Source organism: Panthera uncia (genome assembly GCF_023721935.1).
Source record: "Panthera uncia isolate 11264 chromosome A1 unlocalized genomic scaffold, Puncia_PCG_1.0 HiC_scaffold_17, whole genome shotgun sequence".
Taxonomy (NCBI): domain Eukaryota; kingdom Metazoa; phylum Chordata; class Mammalia; order Carnivora; family Felidae; genus Panthera; species Panthera uncia.
In genome coordinates, this window is record NW_026057577.1 from 25026233 (window position 1) to 25048711 (window position 22479).

The 22479-nt window shown below is 39.2% G+C and overlaps 1 protein-coding gene across 9 annotated transcripts in view; it reads right to left on the bottom strand.

The window, feature by feature from the left end:
- RAPGEF6 (Rap guanine nucleotide exchange factor 6) overlaps nucleotides 1–22449 on the bottom strand; it is a 214405-nt gene extending 191956 nt beyond the window's left edge. For 8 of the 9 annotated variants that reach the window (XR_007461556.1, XR_007461555.1, XR_007461558.1 and 5 more), the window contains exon 1: nucleotides 16496–22449. Coding sequence is in view for 3 of the 9 variants with exons in the window: in XM_049648461.1 (XP_049504418.1) it covers nucleotides 16496–16564 (69 nt within the window). In the remaining 6 variants the exon portion in view is untranslated. Of the gene's footprint in view, nucleotides 1–1181 lie in introns of all 9 variants that reach the window. The other variant, XR_007461557.1, reaches the window with a different exon arrangement.
- Nucleotides 22450–22479: the final 30 nt, after the last annotated feature.

Genomic DNA, 22479 nt, shown 5'->3' on the forward strand with positions numbered 1-22479 from the left:
GAGCCTACAGACCCATCTAATAGTCTCTCTTCACTATGTGTGTGTTTATGATTACAATGCATATACTTGTTAGTTAGAATAACCCCCACAATGGGTCCAGGACCTATGTGGTATAAGCAGTCACAGTGCAAAAAGCCAACAGGAAACCTCTGAAATTACCCATTCTCCAGAACAAGATAGTAAATAAATGACAATATTGCTTGCAGAGAGGGAAAGGACAGCAAAGACTAGTGCCATCAGTAAAGACTTAAAGTATTTGGGGTGGGGGTCTATCTCATATTATCATCTTCACAAAAAAGATGTATATTTAAAAAATGACTGGATACTGCCAGAGACTTAACCAAATGGCAACCGATATTCTCAACATAACATAGTTGTTAGAACTTATTAAGCCTCGGGTATTGATTTGGTGACTATATTCTTTTCCATTTAAATTACAAAAACTTGGGGTGCCTGGGTGGTTCAGTTGGTTAAGCGTCTGACTTCAGCTCAGGTCATGAACTCATGGTTCGTGGGTTTGAGCCCCGTGTTGGGCTCTGTGCTGACAGCTCAGAGCCTGGAGCCTGCTTCAGATTCTGTGTCTCCCTCTCTCTCTGCCCCTCCCCGGCTCACACTCTCTTTCTCTCCCAAAAATAAATAAACATTAAAAAATAATAATAATAAATAAATAACAAAAAATCATCAGAAACACTTTGCATTCATGTGGGACAACATTAACTTACAGTTTTCCCTTAGGACTATTTTAACTCTCTAATTCTCTACCATAATACAGTCTGAAAACATCTAGACCTTCTGACCCATTACAGAGATGATATCTTGCTGAGTGTACAGAATGAACAAGAGAATAACCATGAGGAGGCTGGTACCCTGGAGTCCTTATAACATGTTAATACTCCAGAAAGTGGGCAATAAATTCTATGAGGAGGCAAAGGCCTACCACTTTTAGGTGTGCAGCGATCAGGGGCATTTCAGGACATCTCCTACTGACCAACTGTTGGGACTTCAACTTTAGGTCAACATAGACTAAAGGGGAATTGGACTTATCTTCCACCGTAAAGAACTAAAGATCAAAATGAATATATGATATACATTTTTCATGAGGTAAGACATCAGGAAACAAAAGACTGTTTAACATCTGACAGAGGACAAACGAAATGATTCATATAATGATGATACCTTACCGTCTGCTGGTATCTTTAGTTGTGGAGAAGGAGCTGGCAGTCTAGGGACAACAAAGTGGCTAGAGTTTGCAGAACACAAGACTGTTACACAGATATAAATTATGTTCTGGAAACCTACAGAAGGTGTCCTTTGCATCTTAAGTTGAGTACTGATCATCCTATCATGCTCTTAACGAATGAACCAGCCACATGCTCTGGTTTCTTGCGTAGTTTTTGTACCAATTACCTCTGACACAGGCTTGAGGTATTATTATTACTAGGCGTGGTGTGCTGAAGATCAATAAAAGCTGACAGAGAAAGTAGAAACAAACAAACTTGACAGAGACAGGTTAAAAGTCTCACAGATATTTCTTGGTAGTAAATAATTTAAATGCTAGATTCAAGGAGGAATTAATCTACAGTACTTGAAAGCTGCTCTACTGAGTCTGAAAGAGGGAAGTCACGACATTCCAGATCAGCAACACCAGAATGTGCCACCTGTTCTGTAACTAAAATAACATACTGCAGAAATTAACCAAGGCTATGAGAAGAACAAATATCAGCTCTGGATTAGGTAATAAAATAATGGGTTCCACTTGGGCAAAAAATGATGAGGCAGTAGTGATGACTCAGTATTTCGGAAAACAGATCAACCATACTCTCCAAGCCAGTTATGTGAATGAACATGAGCAAACTGAGGTGGGTGGTAACACTGCCATCATACAAGAAGGCAGAAATCTTTTTACACTCTTCAAACAATCCATACCTAATGCATTCATTGTACGTACATTCTACTGGTTTTCAATATCATTTTTAAATGATATATTAATTCCTATTTGCAGCTCTGTATGAGGAATTAATGACCCTTTTATGTATACACTTAAAAATAAGAGGTCGCGCCTTCCTCAATTTTGTGCCAACCAGTGTGCTGCTCCTAGAATAATCCCACCTTTCAATTCTGCTGACGGCCATTCTACACATGCTTAGAAACCCAAACAAAACTTAGAAAACTCAAACTGGAAGGCTTTTTGTTTCTTCAACTCTACAAATAACAAATTTCTTATCTATGATATGCTTAATTCGTCACACAGTACTTTCAATACAACATCAATTATCTACAACATTCATTAACCAAGATATTTTATTATCTTTGTTACTTGGAAAGCAAGTCCATCCCTGGAATTTTAACAATGAAAAATCTCTCAGGGTGGATCCTAAGGACAGTACAGATTCAATTTCAAGATACATACGTTCTGCAGCTACGGGTCTATATAATAAAAACTTATGGTGAAGAATCTTCTACAAATCAATGTTAGGCTGAAGACAGTGTGGTTAAAAACCTGGGAACCTGGAGACAGCCTTGGATTCAAATTACGCCTCTATCAGTTAGTAATCACATAACCTTTATTATCTGTACAATAGGAATGATTAACTCTCTCTGAATATAAAATGTTACATGTGTAGCAGAGAGATGATGACATGGTAAACAGTTAACAAATGTTAGTACTATGCATTTATATAAAGGTTTGGATCATAAATTTATAAAACACTAAATTACAGTCAGCAGACTATTAAAGCTATTTTGAATGTTTCTGACAATAGTGTCAAGTTAACAAGACCATGCATTAAACATAGAACTCTATCTCACTGGTTTTCTCACCCACAAAGGTATAAATATATTCTACAAAACGGCAATAAAGAGCTACACACACTTACCACACCTTGAGCCCAGTCCCTGCTATCTAAACACCATTTTCTAACATAAGAACCAGGGTTCCTTGGGTAAGTGACTGATTTCAGTAGTGGAGCAAGGAAAGTACAAGCCTCGAACATCTTTTTGTGCCAGAGAGTTAAGAAATTACTTACAGACCAATGGGGTCATGTCAAAAGGACATAGTAGCAGACTTTGAAAGGGCTCCCACTGGCTAAATGTGGGGTAATCTAATAATCAAAGGGAATAATGACAATATTAAAAACACAAAAATAATCCCTGAAATCAGAGTGATTGTTTTTTAAAGGGAGAGGCCAGGGGAAGGTGGGGAAAGTTCTATACAGAATGCCAGCTAATAATTGTGGGAGAAATATACAATTAGAAAATTATCACTTTCTAACAGCAAAGTAGTAGTTATTTAGGCAAAGATCATCAATGAATGCTAAAGTATTTGTCAAATACTGGCAAAAAACAATATATCCATACATTCTCAAAATATCACCTCAAAGATCACTTGTAACTTGCAGCACTGTACCTTTACAACAAAGAAATACAGGTAATCCAAATTAGCATCTGCCATAAAAGAAAGAACTGATAATGTGTCTTCTGATGTGACAATATTTGAAGAACATCATGGGGCACCTGGCTGGCTCAGTCAGAAGAGCATATGACTTAGTCTCAGGGTTGTGAGTTCAAGCCCCAATTTACTTTCAAATGGCTTAGCAAAATAAAATTTATGCTAGAGAGATGGAGGTAAGATAAATATGGCAAAATATCACTCTGAATGAAGAGTATGTAATAAAGGATACTAAAAATAGGGAAGATACTACTCTTCCCATGTTTCTATAGTTTTGCAATTCTCAAAAAACAAAGATGGGGGTGGGCAACATACAACTATGTCCTGCTTATTCACAGGGTTACAGACATTTCTAGCTTTCCTTAAATTTCAAGTCTTATTTAATTACCTACATTCTTTTTTTTCATTATCTTTTCTTGTGCATCCCCAATCATCACCATATTTTGACCAGTGTCCATGACACACTGCTCCCAAGAATGTTCTCTGGAAAAGCTTATCTCATTCCACCAGTTTATTAGAATTTAGTCTTACTATATATTTGGGTATACATTTGCTATAGCAGACTGGTAATTTTATTTTTAGATTAAAATACATTATATAGCTAATTACTTGAACATTAAGTTTTATTAATAAAAACTTTAACATTAAAAAATTATAGCCTGAAATTTTAATTTTTAGACCTGAAAATCCCAAGTGATATGCTTAAACATTAGAACTCCAATAATTAATCTCTGAAATGATAATGCATCAAAAGATCAAGTATCTAATTACTTCTAAATTCAAACTTTAGGCTAAAGTTCACTTTTTTGATCCCACTATATATTACACAATTATCCAAGATATGGTAATTCCAAGTTTCACATGCACTTTTCAATCCTTATCTCTACACACATTTGTTTTACAGAATTTGCTGACATATTCATCATTCATTCACTCCTCCCTCCTAAACTCTTTTCCTCCCATCCCTTCTATCATATGGTCTTCTGTGGGTTCTTGTCCTAATGGAAAACATTTGGTAACAATTACAAACACAGAATGTGAAATTAGAAATCCCAGATTTGAATCCTGACTCTGTAGTCTCCTAGCTGTGTGCCTTTAGACAAATTTTTCTGTGATTCCATCTCCCCATATGTAAAATGTGGACAGCACGTTGTTTCTGAGTGGTTTTGGAAGGATTAAAGGTGTATAAAGGTGTTGTTTTGTTTTGTTTTGTTTTTTTTAACAGTAACAGGCATCCAATAAGTACCCCAGCATATAAATCTTAGCCATTCTTATTGCTATTATTGCCTTTCTGCTCCAGAGGCTCCTGAGTCTCCATCACAGGCTTTGCCTTCTTTTCCTAGTCCGTTAAATGTTTATAAATGTTTCCATCACTGTGACATCCACCCTTTCTTCACTAGAGACTCTCCACCCACCACATCCATAGTTGTAACTACCATATATATACCAATGACGCCAATATTTGTATTTCTAGCCCAGAGTTCTCTAGTAAAACTTAGAAACTACACATTCTAGAACATAATGAACCCTTTCACCTGGGAGATCCATCAGCATCTGAAGTGTAATAAATGCAAAGCTAAACTCATTGTTTATACTCCTGGCTGGGTCTTCTTCCTAGGTTCCCTGATTTACGTGATGCTCTCTTTTTCAGTCGCTCTGGCCAGAAATCTATCAATTCTATTTCATAAGTATCTCTGTTCACGATCCCACCTGGAGCAATTTTGAAATTTATTATTTCTCACTGGGTAACAGAAAACAGTCTTCTTGCATCTAAGTCTGACTGCCTGTAATCCATTCTTCGTGGTCCTGCCAGAGTTAACTTTCTAAAAAGCATATAGAAACTCCTTAACAAAGAGAAAGCAGTTCTTCACGAGATCTGGACCCTGGCCATGCCTCCAGGCTCATCTCTGTTACTACTTGTGTGCCCAGGCAACTTGCACCTTTGTGTTAAGATCATCTTGTGGCCTTGACAAATGCAGTTCTCTTTTCAGGAAACACAAACTGTCCCTTCTTCATCTAACATTTACATATTCTCATCTATACTCAAGGCAGCATTCCCTTTTCTAAGACAACAAGAATGACACCTGCCAACCCTTTACTTCTCCCTCTCAGAGTCCTTCTGTAAACTCCTGAGTGCCTCCTTTTACAGCTATACAGTAGTTAACAGGGTATTTTAATTGTCTGTGTATTTGCCTATCTCCTCCCCTAATGAAAGAACTTTAATCTTTGACCCCTGGCATTTAAAAATAGTACTTAAAAAATATTTACCACACAAATATCCACTAGGCACTCCTCCTCAAAAATTATGTATTCAACTCTGCCTCAGTCATTTAAGGCAGGTATTAAGGCATAAATACTCCAAACTCCAGATGGTACCTGTTACACAACTCTTTTGTGTAAAAGAAAAAAAAAAAATCTGTGATAAAGCCTTTTATTATTAGTTGAATGCTCTTAAAAAGCCAAAATTGGGGGCACCCGGGTGGCTGAGTCAGTTAACCATCCATCTTCAGCTCAGGCAATGATCTCATAGTTTGTGAGTTCGAGCCCTGCATTGGGCTCTGTGCTGACAGCTCAGAGCCTGGAGCCTGCTTCGGATTCTTTGTCTCCTCTCTCTCTGCCCCTCCCCCGCTCACACTTTTTGTCTTTCTCTCTCTCTAAAAAACAAACTTTTAAAAAAAGCCAAAACTGAATACACTAGTACCTTTTGAAAACAAAAATATAAGTTATCAAACAGAATGGTGTAAAAAATCACCAATACAGACATCAAACACACCTGTTTTCATTCTACATAAAACTTGAGAATTCTGAACTTCCATTACATTGATATCCTCCACTGAACTGACACAGCACCTTAAAATACTGCATACATCACAGGCAAGATAAAACAGTAACAATTTATTCAGGAAAATATTAGACATCTATGCAGATGATAAACAAAAGTTCAAAGCTTAAAATATGGCCTAAACTTCACTGTTCTGAGAAGTGGGGTGCTACTGAACTGAGGAAGTCACCGATGAATCATGTGACCTTGAGCAAGACATTTCACCTCTCAGAAGCTTAGTTCCTGGATCAGTATGCAACTCATTTCACTAGCTCTTGACCTCACCGGCTAAAGTATTTCTAAGAGTGCTATATATACATTCACAAATACTTGCTGGCAGTGATACTACTTTAGTTTTGTACTAAGTGTCCTGTCCAGTGAACCTCACTATCTCTGCCACATGACAAAGCCTAAAGCCCTCCAGCTGCCAAAGCTTTAGTTTATGGCAAAGTAGTGGAGAGTGGAAAACATCAAATAGGGGCTGCTCAGGCATCCAGAATCTCATGTTCTTAATAAAGTGGCTCGTTCACTTCTTATTTACAGCAATATCTCAGTTTAAATAGGCTGGTCCAAGGTTAAATCAAATAATGACTACAATGTTACAGAGCTCAGTCATTCCATCCCTTCCAAAGAACAGGACTTTGTCACACAGTCAAGCTCATCATGCCTGGATGCTCCTCCTTTCTGCAGAATTCTCTTGGGGCAGCTCCTCAGTCTCTCCAAAACAAAATCTTAGGGTGTCTCAATTCCTCATTGGCTACAGTTTTTTCTCTAGGTGGGAATCTCCAATACATGTAAAATGAGGTGCCCAGAAGAGATGTTGTCTAATAAAGGCCCCATCCAGATGTCTATTCCTTTTCTATCCAGTTGAATTTACAAATGAAGGCCAAAGGGCCCCACAAGCATAAATAAATTCTTTTACTTCCAAAAAACCCTCTGAATGTGCATCTGCTGTAGAAAAGCACAAAAGAATCTTTGTTCTGCCACCCTCAGGGATGTGCACAGTGACTCACTCAAAAATGACTCTAAGTACAATGGCGCACTTTTGCCAATTCAGGAAAAACCTCTACAAGTCTACATTTAAAGATCACTATTCTAAATTCTGAAATGGATAAATAACTACAAGAATACTAAATTTTATCTTCTTACATTCCTAGCTCCCTCTTTGGCTTTTCTAATAAAAATTTGTGTTTTGTTTGTTTTTTAAAGCCTTTTTCTGATTGTAAAAAGGCAATTATATCAGCATCTAGCTAAGCATGAAATTTTTGCCCAGGAAAGTTTTAAAGTCATCTGGTTGAAACTCTATGAGAAATTAAAACTGGTATTTATCTGTATTTCTCTGAAATTTCCTGCACATGTGTTTTTTGTTCGTGTGTGTGTGTGTGTGTGTGTGTGTTTTAAAACTAAACAAAAAAGGAGTTTCTATCTGTACTACTTATGATGAATTCCAAGGTAAAACAGTCTCTTCATGGCAACTGTACTTTACTCATGTTTTAATTAGAGGATATTAATAGCAAATGTTTGCCATTTTGGCCAAACTTCATCAGTCTTTTAATCCCAGCACTTCAAATATTAGACCAAAAGAAACCACCACTAGAAGAATAGGGGAACAGTAAGTATTTTTCACATTCCTTTTTTTGTAAGTTTATTTACTTTGAGATAGAGCACACACAGGAGCAGGGGAGGGGAAGAGAGAGAGGAAGAAAGAATCCCAAGCAGGTTCTGTGCTGTTAGCACAAAGCCCAACGCCAGCTCCATCTCACAAACTGTGAGATCATGACCTGGGCAGAAAGCAAGAGTCAAATGCTTAACCAACTGAGCCACCCAGGTGCCTCACATTGCTTTTCTTTTTAAAGTCATTTAAAAAATATCTGGAAACCTACTATGTACCAAGTATTGCATACTAGACACTGGAACATAAAGATATCTTATTTTCAAGGAGCTTACAGACCAGCCAGAGAGACAAACATGCAAGTAATCATAACAAAGTAATTACTGTGGTAGAGGAAGGTGTCAAATATCCTGGGAACACTGAGGAGTGGAAAAGTGAGCAAACTGAATTTGCCAAGCCAGAGGATGGCTTTCCACTAAGGAAATGGCAAGCTAGTACGTATGGCTACCATTTATTGAATGTTGATCACAGGCACGTTGCTAAATACTTTACATATATTATCTCATTTAGTCCACACAAAAACCCCAAAATGATATTCAGTCTTAAAAAAGTTAGGTAACTTGCCCAGGGTCACTCAACGTCTCAGTGCTGGAACCCACACTTGACAAAAATTCCAGGGCTATAAATACTGCACCATACTTTCCCCTCTTGTGTAAAGCAAAGAGACAGGAGAATGTGACACAATGAACAATGCTTCTCACTGCTATCTATATATCACAACTACTTAAGAAGTTCTCTGTAAGTACTAATGCTTAACACTCCATTCCACAAGGTTCTAATCCAAGAAAAAAAGGGTGGGCATACGCATTCAAAAAAAATTACCTAAATTGAGAAATATACATAGCCTAAGTTGAGAAGTACAGCGTTAAGATATTTGTAAGTAGTTAAAAGGCCTATGTTTGGGGTGGGGGATGATAAGGCTAGAGTGCCAGGTAAAAAATCATGGAGGACTTTATCTGTTTATACATATCACAAATGGTACTTGCTGCCTTCACTTTCTTGGGACTTATGTCCAGGATCCTTATTCATCAATCCAGTGAAATCATTCTGATAGACAAAATCCAAAGAATTTATCAGTCCTCACTTTTCTTGAACTCTCTACAGTATCTGACATTACTGATAAGGCTTTGATTTCTGTCTAACACCCTCCTATAGCAGCACTCTTCTGTTCTCCTCCTACCTCTTTAACAACTTCTTTTCACTCTTTTGCAGTTTTCTTTTCCTTGTCCCATCCCTTTAACAGGAGAGCACCCAAAGGGGCTGTCCTACTCTCATTCTGCTTTTCATCCTGGTCATTCCTACCAATCTTATGACTTCACCTACAATCAACATGCTATAGACTCTCATATCAACTCAGATCCAAAGCCTGGTTTGATCTTAAGCTCAAAATTCTTAATGAGCATCCCTATTCTGTATCCCTTGCACAGAGTCTCAAACCCCTTCCAAAATTGAATCTCCTCCTACCCTAATTCTTCCCCTTAATGATGCACTCTTTTTTAAAATTTTTTAAAAATGTTTACTTATTTTTGAGACAGAAAGAGCGTGAGCAGGGGAGGGGCAGAGAGAGAGGGGAGACACAGAATCCGAAGCAGGCTCCAGGCTGTGAGCTGTGACCACAGAGCTCAACGTGGGACTTGAATTCACAAGTGTGAGATCATGACCTGAGCCAAAGTCGGACACACACCTGACTGAGCCACCCAAGTGCCCCAATAATGTACTCTTAAACATGCAGTTACCCAAATCAAGAATCTAGAAATGATCTAAACTTCTGCTTTGCTCTTGCACCCAGCCAAAACCTGTTCCCAACAAGCAGAAGACAGGAAGGTTTTGCCAGACTTAACCTGGTGCTATTAGAAAGGCTTGAGAGGAACCTAACGGCAGGGTGTATTTTGGCCTTCAAATGCAACTTCTGGGGCTGAGAAACACCTGTCTCAAAAGTAGGTCTGAACAGTGTGAGGCAGACAATTCAAAAGGGTAGCCAAAAGATGAGTTAAGATACAAAGGAAAGACAGGTGTAGATCAAAGAAATCACCAAGAGAGGAGGTACAAAGTTCAGTCCAGAGATAAAACACAAAAATACAAGGTAGCTTCATAGTCCTCTTGGTTGCTGGAAAACAGGCAGAACAAATTTATGGTAAAAGATGTGACAACAGTGCTTTCCTCTTGGAAAGGGCATTGATTGGAAGGGGCAAAGGGGCAGTTTCTGAAGTGGTGGTAATATTCTATACTTTGATTTCAGTGATACCTAAATATATATGTAAAAATTAAGCTGGCAATATACTTACAGTATATGGACTTTACCGTACGTGTATTATAGTCAATTTCAAACTTCGAGAAAAAAAAAAAAAAAAAGCCAGTTAACACTTTGGGCCAATTCTACCTCCTCACTATCTCATTATCCCATATGCTACTGCTATCCCATATGAACTACTTCATTTGTTTCCTATAACCAGGACCCGAGCTCCTGGTTTCCCTGTTATCCTGGTAAAATCATTGAAGGTCTTATCTTTCATTCAGAAAAGTAGGCTGTTTTGGACAAAATGTTGCATGTTCACCCTACCTATAAGCCTTCCTGCCTTTGTTATAGCACCGTACTTCCTCCCCAATACATCTTCTACAATGCCCAGAGTAATCTTTGTAAAGCTTATCTTCAGGCTCTAAACCCTCCAATGTTTCTCCTTTATTCATAAAATCAAGTTCAAATCCCTAAAATGATCCAACCCAGCTAGTATATCCAGCTTCAACATTTAACATCCAGCACCATGTACCACACCCCACAATCAATATGTGATGTTTTGCAACCTTTATTCATTATCACATCCTTTCCAAAGTACATTTATAGGCATTTTTCCTAAATGCTGCCCCCACTCCAAATCAAATATTAAGGAATGAAATTCTGTCAGGGAGAACTTAGTTTTAGAAGGCTACAAGCCACAGTAAGATTTTTTTCACTATGCCCCTAAGAAATAATTTTTGTCCCTTTGAGGATGATATCACCCCAATGAGGAATACATGCTAACAGAGAGGGTTCTTATTCTACCCATATACTTTGCCTTTGCTGTTGTTCCTCTCTGCCTGGAAAGACCTCCCTTCTGGATATCATACAGACAGCTATTCACAGTGTTTAAGATTCAATTAACTGCTCCTCAAAGCTTTTCCTCTCCCACTTGCAATCCAAAGTATCCTATCCATACCTTTGTCACTAATAACCTTAACATTTTACTGATGTTTTCATGACTGTCTCTTAAGTTATTGAAAAACAGGGACTATATCCAATTTCTTTCTACAACCTTGGCTTTTAGTATTGTGTCTGACATATTTATTAAAGGAAAGGATAAATTAGTTATTACCTAGTTGATATAACCACACAACTCAGCTTATCTCAGACAGTCCCTCTTTAACCTGTTATTGACATAAACATTAATAATGCCTCAAAATAATGTGGATAACTTATATTGCTAATTTACCTAAGCATGGTAATTCTAAGCAAGACTGAAACATGATTAGATGTAAGTATTAAAAAGAATATCGTACAGTCACCTGGGTGGCTCAGTCAGTTGAGCATCCTACTATTGATTTCAACCTAGGTCATGGTCTCGTGGGTCGTGGGATCGAGCTTCAATGGTGACAGAGCAGACAGAGCCTGCTTGGGATTCTCTTTCCCTCTCCCTCTGCCCCTCCCCTGCTCATGGATATGCTCTCTCTCTAAAAATAAACACTTAAAAAAAAAAAAAACACTATAGCAGTGATATAATAAAAAAATGACTCAAAATACTCAGAGATAAAATTAAATGAGGGCCTGAACTAGGGTAACAGAGCAGGGGAAAAGAAGGTAGATATTCAGGACATAAAATTAACAAGGTTTAAAGGCCAGTTGGATACAGAGAAGATTAGCAGGGGGAATCAAGAGTGAAAATATGAATTTCTAGACTGAGCAACTGGAGCAGTCACCAACAGAATATTAAAAAGGAATGATGAGTTTTCAATTTAGGACTAGTGACTGAAGAACCTGGAGGACAATTTAGTAGTTAGATATATGGATCCGCAGCACATAAAAGGTGGTTAAGATGGACCAGGTATCAGCACATAAATATTAACTAAAGCCAAGCTGCTGAATGGCTTCCCAGGAAGTACAAAATCAGCAGTTCTAATTGACAGAAACTATTATCTATTTAACATGAAGACCACACAAAATTCTAAATTTTGTTTTAACACATTTATCCATTATTTAGTACATGCAAAGCATGATATTAAACACTAACAAAAAGAAACCCTAAGAGAGTTAAGGAACTAACTCTGAGGTAAAATGAAAGGTTACAGACAAAGAATGATGCTGGATACAGACTGAGCTGAGGAAAAGCCAAATTCAAGGCCTTAATTTTGACTATAGTATCTTTAACTTTGGTGTAAAGACTCAAAATGAGTACCTTAACAGCTTTCATTGATTTAGAGCACTAAGCTTTGCAGAGTACTTAAGTCTAAAATTTACCATTAAAAAAAAAAAAAAATCTCTGTGATGTGGAAATCAGAGAACTAGCTCAGGAAAGACAATGTGCTGTGAAGCTGGAACTACACAGTAGGAGAAATAGCCAGAAAAGTAAAAACTGTTAGAACGCATTCTAAGTGGTATACTTTTAAAACACATTTCCACATTCAATGTCTGGGTCACTAAGATTAAGATGATAGTTTCATGTAAGGACAACAGATGATGGTTCAAAATAAAGGGAGTACTAGTTCTGTCCCAGAAACACACAGTAGACTTCTTTACTCATTAACTACACAATGCAAACAAATGACTACAAGATTATAAGGCAGTCATTCTTAGCTATTTGTGTATTTTTTCATAACGCTTTGCACCCACTAGGGATTCACAAAAATAACCTGTATGAATTTTATACCCTTCTATTATACACTTCATTGGTTTGGCTTTTCTTCTCCTGCACTGTTTGCTGCCACTCATCCTCTTTTGCTGGTTTCTGCTCTTCTCCCCTGATCTCGTAGTACTCAAGTGTGCCACGGGACTGTCTTCGGTCCTCTTCTATTCTCTGTGTACACTCACAGCCTTGGTAATTTCATCTAGTCTCATGACTTTAATTAATATCTGAAGCTAATGACTATAAAATTTCTATCTGCAGCCCAGCCCTCTCTAGAGAAAAACAAATTTGTATATGCAACTCCTTACTCAACATTTCTAATAGACATTTCAAACTTGAAATGTTCAAAACTAAATTCCTGATCTTCCCTCCCTAAACCTACTCCTGCAGCTTCTCCCCACCCAACCTTGATGGTAACTCCAACACTCCACTTTTCAGGCTGAAGACCGTGAAATCTTGTTCGATTCTACTTTTCCTCAAAGCACAAAGCTAATTCATTAGCAAATCCTACTGGCTAAACCTTCAGAGTTATTTCCATAATTGATTACTTCTTATCACCTGTATTACTATCACTTAGTCTGAGTTACAATCAGCTCTTCCTGACTTTAACATGAGAGTTTCTCATTGATGTGCCTGCTTCTTTGTACCCTTGCTCTCATATAGTCTATTCTCAACCCAGCAAGCAACCCGTGAGCGGGTGCTCTTTAAAAAATTAGGTAGTATAATATCACTGCTTTGGAATCCTCCAGCAGCCCCCTCTATCACACAAAATAGAAGTTAAGATATTTCCCATGATTTACAAAGTCCTTAATGATATACTCCCTCCTACACCACAATTTTTTTTCATGTTTATTTATTATTGAGAGACAGAGTGTGAGCAGGGGAGGGACAGATAGAGAGGAAGACACAGAATCTGAAGCAGGCTCCAGGCTCTGAGCTGTCAGCACAGAGCCCAACGCAGGGCTTGAACTCACAAGGTGTGAGATCATGATGTGAGCCAAAGTTGGATGCCCAACCGACTGAGCCACCCAGGTGCCCCTACACCAACTGCCTCCATGACTTCATCTCTTAGAATTCTGACCCTTGTTAACTCTCCTCCAGTTACTAAGAGCTCCTTGCTGTGCCTTGAATGCACCAGACATACTCTCCTCTTGGGAGCGCAATCAGTATTCCTTCTACTTAGAAAGCTCTTTCCCCATATATCTCCAGAGCTAATTCCATCACATGTATCAAGCCTTAAATGAAAATCGTCTTCTCAAAAATTGTAACACTGACATCTTATTTAAACTGCAACTCAGCCCTTGCCCCTTGCTTCCAACCCCTTCAATCTTTTTTAAATTAGCAATTACCACAGAATAAAATTTTAAGAATCCATTAAAAGAATAAAGATTTCCCGAGAAGAGAAACGAATCTGTGAGAATTTCAAGTTACCACAAATAAATCATCACTTGGATTCAGGTTTACCACTTCTCTACTCAATTTTGTACTGCAAACAAATTCTATACTCACTCAAAAGCAATGCCAATGAATCAAGCAAGTTTTGCTGCTAGATATCTGGACTCTAGACTGTATCGCCAGCAGTTGGTCAGCATTCCCTTAAAGCAATGCTGCTGCTGTTCCAGTAAAACAAGATAAAGTACTTAATGGGGCACACATTGCTCAACATAATTTTGTGAATAGTTCAGAAAATTTCCTAAGACTCAAAAATGGGCCATTTCAAACTAGTAAATTCTGCTATTAAAGAGAAGTAGAGACACCTGGGTGGCTCAGTTGGTTCAGCATCTGACTTCGGCTCAGGTCATGATCTCATGGTTCTTGAGTCTGAACCTTGCATAGGGCTCTCTGCTGTCAGTACATCGCCTGCTTAGGATCCTCTGTCCTCCCCCCCGCCCCTCCCCCACTTTCTCTCTCCCTCTCAAAATAAAAACTTAAAAAAGGGAAGTGTGATATTCCCAGTAAGTGTGAATTTATCATAAATTGTATTTAGAAGCAGAGCAGGGGAGGGTGGGGAGGCCTGGGTGGCTCAGTAGGTTGGGTGTCCGACTTCGGCTCAGATCATGATCTCACGGTTCATGGGTTCGAGCCCTGCACTGGGCTCTGTGCTGACAGCTCAGAGCCTGGAGCCTGCTTGGGATTCTGTGTCTCTCTCTTTCTGCCCCTCCCCCACTCACACTCTGTCTGTCTCCGTCTCTCAAAAATACATAAATGTGAAAACATTAAAAAAAAAAAAAAAAGCAGAGGGGTGCAGAGGGGTGCCTAGGTGGTTCAGTCAGTTAAGTGTCAGACTCCTGATTTCAGCTCAAGTCATGATCTTATAGATAGTGAGTTGGAGCCTCATGCTGTCAGCACAGAGACTGCTTGGAATTCTCTCTCTCCCTCTTTCCCTCCACCCCTTCCCCACTTGTGCTTTCTTGCTCTCAAAATAAATTAATTAAATTAAAAAATAAATAAATACAAATAGCAAAAATAAAGGAAGAAAGAATTTTTAAAAATTTTTAAGAGAAAAAGTAAAACCTACATTATGCATTGGAAGCCTTATGTAATAGTTTCTAATTATATAAAAACTATAGCAAATTCACCTGGGAAGGTGAACACTTTCAATTAGCTCACAACGACTTCAAGAATCATCACAGGGAAACTAAAACACATGGGATTATAAATGTAGGTCTCAAAACGAGAACTCTGGAAAGTGGCAGAATATGCCTGGTTTCCATTCAAAGATCAGGACCCCCCCCCCCCAAAACAAAGTTTGACTTACCACAACTACAGTTACAGCTTGACTAATGTCATGTCCCAAAAGGTCAGACCAAAGTTACTGAAACCCACTATGCAAAGCACTATAAATCTGAAAAAACCTACAAAGTGACTTAGTAAGAATCAAAGCAATTAATTTCATTTATTGCAACTATATACAAGACAATCCACCGATCTGTTCACGCTGTTGCCAGTTTTTGCTTTTTGCTTTAGGAAACATACCATTTATTACAGAAACTTCTCCAAATCAAGGAAAACCTCCCCCCCCCTCAAAATTTAAGCACTCTATAAGGCTGTGCAAAATTAAAACGTTTCAGATACCAGTCTGAAAATCAGCCTTCAGGTCTGATGATGAAAATCATTTAAGCGTATGCCACTGATGCTAACCCAATATACCAAATTCTGGATCCAAGCACAAAATACTGTAAAATTTCCCGCTGACAGTTTGAGAAAGTACCGCAAGAACAGATCTTTAAATATGCATCATCCACTCCCAGAATTCATCATCTGACTGGATGCAGTTTTAAAGTGCTTTTGAAAACTTTCTTTTCTAGGCAATAAGTTACATCTTAGCAACATGACTATTCACTTATAATGTCTACTTCGTTTTTCAAAGTCTATCTACCTAAGGGTACTCTCACTCCAAGACGCACATTTTGCCCTGACAAAATACAACTTTGTAATGGTGTCTTCTTATCGAAAACACCAGGAAGTCACCGGCAAAGACGGGTGTACGAGGAAGGCGGCATCTCGAGCAAGAAAGGCGGTCATCACCTCGGCGAGAAGGGCCTGGGTGAGGGCGGGGGGACGCAGAGAACAGATACACTGGCAGCAGGTGCGAGGATCTGGCAAGGGGACAGTCGCCGCAGGTTTCGGACCGACAAGGGGATGTTGTCCATTGGACAACTAGAGTCCGCCAACCTTACCTCGGGGGTCCGCTCGGGCGGCTTCTTCTTCAGCGCCTGCCTAGCGCCGGGGTCCACGGGCGAGTTCATGGCCGCTGCCCCGGCCCCCGTGCTCCCCGCCTGGCCTTAGTAGCCCACGAGACAGCACATTCACCTTAGGTAGGGGGTCTACACCCTCCAACCCCGAGGTAGAGAACTCCGGACGGCCCCGGGGTCAGCGCTCAAGCAAACAAGCCTTCGCAACGCCCGCCCAGGGCCTCAGCCCACGCGCGACTGGCCAGAGGGAAGCCCACACGGGGGCGGAAGGGGGGATATTGCGCATGCGCAAGACGGGCGAGCACGCAAACGGGCGCCCAAGGGCGTGTCTCCGGGGTGACGTAAAAACTGGGGTGGTGCATTAGGACTCTTCCGGCTCTTCGTGAGATTTGAAGAAGCGTCGCGAGATCTCACCTAAACCGGCCACAGGATCCGCCTCGGATTTGCGGTTTCGGCCGTTTCAACTTCCGGCTCAGGGGCCGGAAATGCGTTATGACGGACTAAAAAGAAGTTTCCTGTTGGGGCAGAACGGTGGGGTAAGCGTTCTAGGTAGGGGGTTCAGTTTGTGCCCAAATCCGGAAGCTCAGGGCGTGGCCAGGCCCGGGCCAAACTTCAGTTCTGCAACTCCGACGCCCCTCCCTCGGACAAAGTGCAGACTTCGCCGCTACCGTTTAGCGAGCAAGGAAGTTCATTCCCTCTCTTCTTTACATTTGTTGAAATAAAACGAATCTCCTGTGGAAGGAACCCTCCAGGAAGTACTTGCTTGCCCTGTCTTTTACGGACGTACTGAGATCGGGACAGAGAAATCAAAAGCCTCGCGGCCTTGAGCCTCAGAGGTTGGCAGGCGCTGATGGCGCGGCCCGCTCAAGTTAATGCCGGTTCGAGAAGTCGAGTCTGTACTGTATTCACATAACGAGTGCCCAAGGCAGCCGTCCCTCAACTCAGCCTTTTCCTCAGGCGGGTAGGGTTTAGGGTCGTCAGGACTTGAAGTCACCAGTTTCGCACTACATTTTACATGCCAGCCTGTTCCCCAACGGTGAGAATACAACACGTTTCCATTTACAAACTACTGGTCTCTTGGTAAGAAAAACAGACCAAACTTCATAATAGCCAGGCACCCGCAGGTGATGTTTTCACTGTGCAACGACTGATAGAATTCCAGAATCCATCGTTCCAGGACAGTATTTTTCATGGCTGTCTTTTTAGCGCACAGATGGGCCGCACTAGTCTCAAAATGCGTCACTTTGTAGCCATCATAGGCATAATCCTTTTTACTGAATTTGAAGCCTTTTGAGGTCTATACCACATCTACGTACATCTTCGTATTTCTCACAGCAATTAGCACAGTTCACTAACTCGAAGTGATTTAGGATTATGTTATTCACTCTTTTAATGACGTAGTAAGAATTAAAATTATATTTTAGAACAACAGAAAGTAAAGAATTCAGGCTGCAACATTTACCTTATCTGGGATCTGGTAATGATGGCTGTTAATAATAGTTTTGTTTTCCGTTGGTCGCTGGGCTTGCCCAAACTTGAAGTTTACAACATAATATTAGCACATTTCTTTTTTGAGTATAGGTCAAAAACCTTACCAGGGAAATTGTGGCTCAGCCATTCTGGAGATAAATTGTGGAGAGATCACAAGGAATTGCAGTGACCCATTTTCGACATTTTTTGTGCGTATAAACCACCTCTCAAAGTCTGCCTAGGATCATAAAGGTTTAGCCCTTCCATTATTCAAGGATCAGTTTTTAGGGCCACTTAAGTATTTTGAAAGAAGGTAGAGGAATTAAAGCATGATGACCATGAGCTTGGACTTAAGGGACAAACACTGAATGTGTGTCTTTAATAGGCCATTTCTATTTGAATCACTTGGTGAAGTAACTTAGTATCTCTGAACTTCAGTTCCCTTATCTGTAAAATGAGAATAGTAAAGGACCCCATTGCTTTGGGATTCTCAAGATTATATGAGATAATTCATGTGAAGTACTTAGGATGTTGCCTGCATAATGCAAGCACTTTGTTATTCCTATTACTTCACCTCTGAAAAGTGATTAAAGCAGAAATTCGAGTTTGAAGAACTGGAAAGTTTTTAAAGCCTAATTTTTTTTCTTTAATAACTTTCAAACAGGGGCACCTGGGTGGCTCAGTTGGTTAAGCGTGTAACTTTGGCCCAGGTCATGGTCTCGCAGTTTGTGAGTTCGAGCCCCATGTGGGGCTCTATGCTGATAGCTCAGGGCCTGGAGCCTGCTGTGGATTCTCTGTCTCCCTTCTCTCTCTACCCCTTCCCCACTCGCACTCTATATCCGTCTCTTAAAAATAAACATTAAACATTAAAAAAAAAATAACTTTCAGAAACACACTGAGGTATTCATGAAGATGTGGAACAAGAAGAACTCTCACAAACTGCAGATTAAGTGTTAACTGGAAAACTGCTTTGGCAAAAAAATTATGTAGTAAAGCTGAAACATACCCTTTGACAATCCTTGATGTATGTCTTGAAGAATACCCATGTACACCAGAAAAGATGAACAAAAATGTTCATTGTTCATATTAGCCAAAAACTAAAAAATAACACGTCCATCAATAAGAGAATGCGTATATTATGGTATATGCATTCAGTAGCATATCGACTGCATAATACATGGATGAATCACCAGCAGAGTGTTGAGCAGGAAAAAAGCAAACCACAAAATATCAAGTATAATTATATGCTTGTTCAAACACAAGCAAAATTAAATTATATCACATAGGGATGCAAAGACAGATAAAATTATAAAGAAAAAGGGAGATGATGTTCACAAAAGCCAGGTTGGTAGTTAGAAAAATAAGAAAGAGGAGTATATCAGGACAGGGTACGTGGAGGAAGGGGCTTCTAGGTTACTAAAAATGATTTACTTCTTGACCTAAGTGATGGTTACATTAGTGTATATTCATTTTTCTGTATATAATATTTCATGAAAAAATGAATTAACTATACAAAAATAACTTACTTTTAGGCTTTACCATAAGACAACAACAGTGAAAACAATACATTAATGTTCATGGTAGCTATACAAATCGAAATTAAAGCACTTTTTTTTTAAGTTTATTTGAGAGACAGAGTGTATGTGCCTGTGCACAAATGGGGGTGGGGGGCAGAGAGAGATGGACAGGGAGGGAATCCCAAGCAGGCTCCTTGCTGTCAGCACAGAGCCCAAAAACCATAAGATCATGACCTGAGCCGAGTCAGATGCATAACGGACTGAACCACCCAGGCACCCCACACACATTTTCAAAATCTATCTTGTCCTTACCATCTTTTATGTTCTGGTATGCTGAAAAAAGTGAATTGACACTGAAAGCTCTAATAGCTACTTTCAGAGAAAAGGCCACCTTTGGGATGGGATTCACCAGTACTACCTGGTAGATACCAGGTAGGAAAGGAACCATAATGGTTCTGAATACAAACAGTTTACTAACTCCTAGGAAAAACAAAACATGGTTAAATCTTAAAAAGAAAAAATGGCTTAACTCCTTACCCTACCTTATTTTTCTCCATTGTACTTACCACAACCTGACACCATATTTTCGTCTATCTCTTCCACTGGTGGGAAATATGTAAACTCCATGAGAACACAGAAGAAGGTTTGTGTTATTTATTGGCATATCACTGGCATCCAGACTTGTGCCCAGCACATAATAAGTGCTCAATCAGTGTTTGTTGAATGAATAAATGAAACTACCTAAGGACTAAGTAATTAAGAGGGGATTTTGCTATAAAAAAAGATAGGCACTTGATTGCTCTCCAATGGCAAAGAAAGTTCTGGCTAAGCAAATGCTTTAGGCAAAACCAAATCCTAATTAGGCAGACATACTCATAATGTCTGTCTTTCCAAAATAATAGCAAACCAACAAAAACATGCAAGTAAAAAGCCCTGTTTTTAATAGCACCTAGAATAAAGTAAAGAATTGAGATTTGGTATATGCTGGGAGTCTGAGTCACTATGAAAAAGAAGAGCATTTTCTGGCCCAAATCTTTAAGTAAGGTCAATTACAGTTATTAAATCAGGACCTGAGGGTGAGGTCTAGGAATTAATATTTCTCAAAAGCTACATAGGTATTTCTAATATGTGACCAGGTTTGAAAACTACTTGAAACTAACTCAGGTTCTGGACTAGTCTGACCCAACTAATTCCAGACCTTTTATGCAGTGAATGATACTGACCTGTAAGTGCTGGACTAAATGTGCGACACAAAAGTGGCATCACAAGTTTCTTGAGAAAATAATACCGCCCTTATACTTAACACATTTCAACAGTGTTACTCCCCTGAAGACTATTTAGGTAACACTGCCTTTACCAAGAATCTGAATTTGAGCATTGAGGTGTATACATCTATTTTTGGACTGCCCTTGTTAAAACAGTCACTTGGAAAAATGGAAGCTCAAGCCTCTTCAACTTAATACTCTCCTTAGAGTAAATACAGGCTTATCTTATCTGTTGGAGGTCTGATCAGTGTTAACCCAGAGACTGAAATCTGATGAAGGGATCAGACTAGGCTCATACTTTCACCAGAGAGTCCCTTTAAAAAGAACTAGAAGGGACCAAGTCTCAGGAGGTAGCATATGCTTTAAGACCACCAAAGTTCTCCTGACAAATAATGAATGAATACTTCACATATTCTTTAAAAACATCTTTAGGGCTGCTTATAGTTTTTTGTTGTTTTTTTTTTTAAGGGGAGTCTCAAATGTTAAACCTGGAACAAACATGACCAAGTCCATGGTCTGCACTCCAAAGCAAGGATAAGCAGCTCTATACTCTCCAACCTCTGCCTTTCTATCTAAGTCCTTCCTACTCAGAACTACAATACCCCAGCTCCCATTGTACCTTCAACTCACTTTGGTCTTGTTTGCCATCCAACTCCTACATTCTACATTGGCAAAAACAAAGAAATACCAAATAATTTTTTACAATACATTTGTCACCACATAGTAGTTGGAAACCATTCTCGTCTGAGAAACAAAACAAACCCTCAAAGACTACACGATCTCAGATGAAATTCTGTATTTTCAGATTCTTATTACCAAAACCATTCCTCTACACTTGTCAGAAATGTTACAAGATATCACTTATATACAGGAACAGCACATATAGACACAGGTACCAATTATAAACTTTTAAAATATCTGACGGATGATACCCAAATACTTGATACTTCCTCTCTGCTTTAAAATAGTGCACTTATTTTCTTTGGTCAAATTTAAGAGTCATATATATAAAATGATATGAAAACAGATCTAATCCTATCTCCTGGCATAACTCTGCCCAAATCGACCAGCCTGAGTAAGATAAGGTAGCATCTCAACAGCTTACTCAGGGCTTAATCACTACCGCAAAGCAGGCACTCTGGATTGATGGAAGAGCTTACTTACCCTATAATGCAGATGAAGAGGATAGACTTGCTCAGAGCCAACACGCACAATCAGTGAACAAATCAGAATAAAAATCCAAACCAACTGGCGAATTTTTTGTTTAATTATAAGGCCAATGGTACTTTGTATTGAATACATGTTCTTAACAGGTTTACATGGATTCTTCTAGGTTTTAAATGATGTTTAGTTTGTTTTCAAAAAGAAGATTTTCTATCTGTCATCATGAGGAACAGGTCAAATGTAACATTATACCAGTATATTTTTTGTGGCTAGGTTTTTATTCACAAGAACATATGTTAAATTCTCCCCCCAAGAGCTGGGTGCCATACAGGGGAGACTGGACAGAATACCTTATAACGCAGCAGCCAAGAATTATTGACCATGTGGGGTGTGCCGTGCACTGAGATAAATTTTTGACGTTCACTATTTCACTTGATCCACACAATCATATTAGGAAGCAGATTCTACTATATACCAATAAAGAAATTTAGGATTAAAGGAGGACATAATGAACATGGTCATATATGTAGAAGTGCCACACTTGTGAAAAGAA